General features: G+C 41.1%; 1 protein-coding gene across 1 annotated transcript in view; it reads right to left on the bottom strand.

Moving 5' to 3' along the window:
• Positions 1 to 1,229: 1,229 nt before the first annotated feature.
• RAD51 (RAD51 recombinase) overlaps positions 1,230 to 4,509 on the bottom strand; it is a 38,040-nt gene continuing 34,760 nt past the window's right edge. Inside the window, exons 7-10 of the mRNA XM_057721716.1 lie at positions 3,304 to 3,417; positions 2,681 to 2,810; positions 2,344 to 2,465; positions 1,230 to 1,739 (exon numbers count right to left, since the gene is read on the bottom strand). Of these exons, the coding sequence (XP_057577699.1) occupies positions 1,616 to 1,739; positions 2,344 to 2,465; positions 2,681 to 2,810; positions 3,304 to 3,417 (490 nt within the window). The 3' untranslated portion in view covers positions 1,230 to 1,615. The remainder of the gene's footprint in view (positions 1,740 to 2,343; positions 2,466 to 2,680; positions 2,811 to 3,303; positions 3,418 to 4,509) is intronic.

Below are 4,509 nucleotides of genomic sequence, written 5' to 3'. Positions count from 1 at the left end.
GTGATTATAATCCCCTTTCTATGTTTATTTGTTATCAGCTCCTTATGCTTGCTTGACACTTCCACAGTTGTTTCCTACTATGAGGCCACTGCAGACAAATAGGAAAACAGTACCAAATAGTTTAGGATAAGCTCTTTGGTTAATACTACTTCCAGAGAAAATTTTAGTTACATGTGAAACACAGGTAGAGCTTATTTTTAGCCTAACAAGGCCTAGTTCAACTAAGCAGGTGTTCCCTGACCCTCTCAGGGCCAACAGCACAAAGCCTAATCCCACCTGAAAAGAAAATCCTACCTGCAAGAAAAATTGAGACAAGTTTTTATGTCAGAGTCACTTAAATACTTTATAGGACTAAAAGAATAAGATACTTTTATATAAGAACCTAGCTTTCATTCCAGAATCTGTCACTGTGGCCTTATTATATCATCTCAGGTCTGTTTTGTGATGTAGAAATGAAAAAGACCTACAAGGTACTCTGTTCTATAAAGTCAGGGAACAGAACTGTTTTTAAAACAAACTTGCATTAAATTGTGTCTTCCTATCTCCCTACATATAGTAAAATCAACACAGGCAACAGCAGAGATTTGCACTGCCTCTCCTCCCAATATTAGCCGAGAGGCCCTCTGAAATTAGAAGAGTTGGTTAGAACCCTGAGTAGAAGTTTGAAAAGGAAGGAGTATCTCAAATCCCTAAAGTAGAATAATCTGGGCAAGTACCAGACCTATACAAAACTTACAGAATAAAAACAAAGGCCACAGAAAAGCCATGGTGTATTCATCTTGTGATATTTTTCTATCAGGTTGAAGGAGAATAAGGTGAATCATCTGAATATGGGACTTCCCTTTAAAATTTTCAACTTTAAAGCAACAGAAACTGATCACTCCTACCCAGAGCCAAAACAATATTATAAAGGCCCTAGCCTGAAATATTGAGCTTGTACCAGAATAACTCCTATAAACAGCACTTTCCCTACAAATGAATCTATTTAAAAGAGCTTCTGAACTGTTTAAGATCCCAGAACTATCCTGAATTGCTCTTAGCATATAAAAAACGTGTCGATGGTGAAGGGCTGGTGGCCCAGCAGGCCTACTCTGTACCCCTTATCTAAAGTGAGCTAATTCAGACACACAAAAACCTGCTTCTGATTTAACAGTTTTACTGACAGAAAAAGAAACCTGTGAGGAGACCCACTCCCTCTGCCACATAGCTCAGGCTTTTTTTTTTTTCTCCAACATTATTCAGACAGTGAGAAGAGTCAGGTCTCCCCAGCTTTAGTTAGTTCTCTTGAAGACGTACGACTGGCCAATAGGCAGCAGTTAGTCCTGAGTCAACCCCAAGACACTATGATATCAAAGGCATTTCATAACTACCCTCCAAAACCAAAGAATTCACACAGAGATTAATACAGTCTAGAAGGAATAAACATTTCAGATCAGCTTGTGACTACTGACCTGTCTCATGTTTACACCATAAGAAAAGCCGATATAACAGCTGTTTTCCTGGAAGCCTTTTCTTGGCAGTCACAACAGGAAAAAGCCTGTGAAGAACCCCAGGGAGCAGTCCTCTCCATTAGGCTGCAGCACTTAAGGTTTATCACAGGAAAAAAACCCATGTTTCAGTCTTTGGCATCTCCCACTCCATCCGCATTGATGGCAAACATAGCTTCAGCTTCAGGAAGACAAGGAGAGTCATAGATTTTGCAGATTCTGGTTTCCCCTCTTCCTTTTCTCAGGTACAGTCTGAGGCAAAGACAGACCGAAGCACCAAAGTTATTATAATTAAAAAATTCTATTCCTATTTATGGTAGATTTAAAATTTTTTTAGACATATATACTTCCTAGAGGGACTTCGGAGATCTTTCCATATTCCTTAGGGCAGTTCCAATCCAGAGGAATCAATTTCTGCTCACCCCCTGCCCTCCCCAGTGGATTTTCCATATTGAAACTTTTTTTTTTAATAATAAGAGACATATCAGTTCTTCATATTTATTTTTCCACATTTGAGAGCTTTTAATTCCTTTATGATCTTTTCTTTTTTTTTTTTTTTGGCACACGGGTTAGTTGCCCCGCGGCATGTGGGATCTTCCTGGAGCTGGGATCGAACCCGTGATCTCTGCATTGGCAGGCGGACTCTCAACCACTGCGCCACCTAGGAAGCCCTCCTTTATGATCTAAAAGCAAATATCTCTTCTAACCAGAGCACGACAGTTACGGTTAGGAGCCCTTGCTTACCCTAACTACAGAACAGCAGATTTAACAAGGTTTAAATGGAAATGTTATCTTCATGTCTACTTCACAATTAATATGACATTCCACGATGAAGCCATTCATCCCATCACTTTACCTTGTTGTTGAGGCATGAGCAATGATATTTCCTCCAATAGGTTTTTTAGGATCTGCAGCAAACATTGCTGCTCCATCCACTTGGGCTACCACCTGGTTGGTGATTACCACTGCTACACCAAACTGACAGGGAAAGGATAAATGTCATTTTTTGGGGGCAGACATTCCAAGAACAGTACTGCTGCCACCCCTATCTCCCACAAAGCAAAGAATGACTAAAGTCTCTATATCGAACTGTTATCTTGATGATACCAGACCCTGGAACCCTGGCCTCCCAACAAGGCTACTGTAATTCATGGCCCCTGAAAGTAGGGGCCTGTCCCTATCCCACAACTCACCTCATCAGCAAGTCGAAGAAGCATCCGCAGAAACCTGGCCAAGTGCATCTGCCTGGCTGAAAGCTCACCTCGACCTGAATAGTCTGTTCTGTAGAGGGCGGTGGCACTGTCTACAATTAGCAGTGCATACCTACAGGGAACACGGATTCTCTGAAGCCTGTTTCTAGCCTGTCAGATTCTGCTCCCTTTCCCACCACCCTCACACATACATAATTTATTTATACAGCATCCATTTTTGAGTTACCCTATAACAAAGTAAAATCTCCAACAAGTTCAGGTGGATTATAGCTTTGTATTTTAACAGTGACTTGACCTAAGAACACAAAGCAAGTGTCAAAATAGGAACTAAAACTTAAATCTCCGTTTCTTTTGTTTTTAAATAAAGTGTTTATTTATTTACTTATTACCGTGCCAGGCAGCACGCAGGATTTTAGTTCCCTGAGCAGGGATCAAACCCGTATGCCCTGCATTGGGAGCATGGATTCTTAACTGCTGGACCACCGGGGAAGTGCCCCAAATCTCCCCATTTCTAACTCAAGCTACTATGAAATTGGCCACAGCCTGTACAAGATTCAGGGTAAGGGCTCTGGGAACATATTCAGTATCTTCTATTGACCACATACCTGGACTCTACCATCATGGCTGATGCTTGATAAAGGAGCTGGGTCTGGTGGTCTGTGTTGAATCCTCGAGCATACGCTACATTATCCAGGACATCACTGCCAGAGAGGCCATATCTAGAAGAAAGAACATTTTGAGGCTGCACACAACTCAGGCAGATGAGAAATTCATCTCTAACAACAAAATTACCTGGATGGGTAGGTAAGAAGTGATAGTAAAAGGCTAAAGACTATAATTCCTTTTCTATTAGGAAGCCCAGGCAAACTATAGAGAAAGAGATGACAGCAACTGCTTTAGAGTAGATCCACCTGGCAGGACTTCAGAATAAATCAAATCTATTCTTTGAGGACTCCTGAACTAGAATGAGAAATTTCCAAATATAAGGAAACAATGTTCTCCTGGAAAAGCCAAGGGCAGCAAGACAGAATTAGGACTGAAACAAAAACAATGAATCACTCAGAGATCAATTAAACAAATCCACATAAACTGTTGTTATATAGGAATGAAAGCAATCTAAGCAAGGATTCAAAACTGTAAGAGGTTTAAGAGAAGTATATTTCATCTACTGTCCCCTTTCTTCTTGCCAGTAACTGGTTACAGTTATAGAATATGTGACTTGTATCTAATATGGTTAAATAAGTGATACCTTAATTCGTCTTATACCTCAATAATGATTTTTTTCCCCTTCGCATTTAAAAATACCCCCTATTTTCTTAGAACAATCTATCTATCTATATATTTTTTTTAATTTTATTTATTTATTTTATTTATTTATTGGCTGTGCTGGGTCTTCGTTGCTGCACACGGGCTTTCTCTAGTTGCTGAGAGCAGGGGCTACTCTTTATTGTGGTGCGCAGGCTCCTCACTGTAGTGGCTTCTCTTGTTGTGGAGCACGGGCCCTAGGCACATGGGCTTCAATAGTTGCGGCACATGGGCTCAGAAGTTGTGGCTCACGGGCTCTAGAGCACAGGCTCAATAGTTGTGGTGCACGGGCTTAGTTGCTCTGTGGCATGTGGAATCTTCCCAGGGCAGGACTTGAACCCGTGTCCCCTGCATTGGCAGGCGGATTCTTTACCACTGCGCCACCTAGGAAGTCCAGAACAATCTATATTTTCTCACCTTTGTAACTGCTACCTAAGACATGAATACTCAAGGTGGTTCAAGTAAGACAACTTCTCATTAAATGTGTTGCAATGGGACTCCATTTC

Source organism: Hippopotamus amphibius, chromosome 2 (genome assembly GCF_030028045.1).
Source record: "Hippopotamus amphibius kiboko isolate mHipAmp2 chromosome 2, mHipAmp2.hap2, whole genome shotgun sequence".
Lineage (NCBI taxonomy): Eukaryota > Metazoa > Chordata > Mammalia > Artiodactyla > Hippopotamidae > Hippopotamus > Hippopotamus amphibius.
The sequence above is the reverse complement of the archived record's forward strand: the minus strand, read 5'-3'. Positions and strand labels throughout refer to the sequence as shown.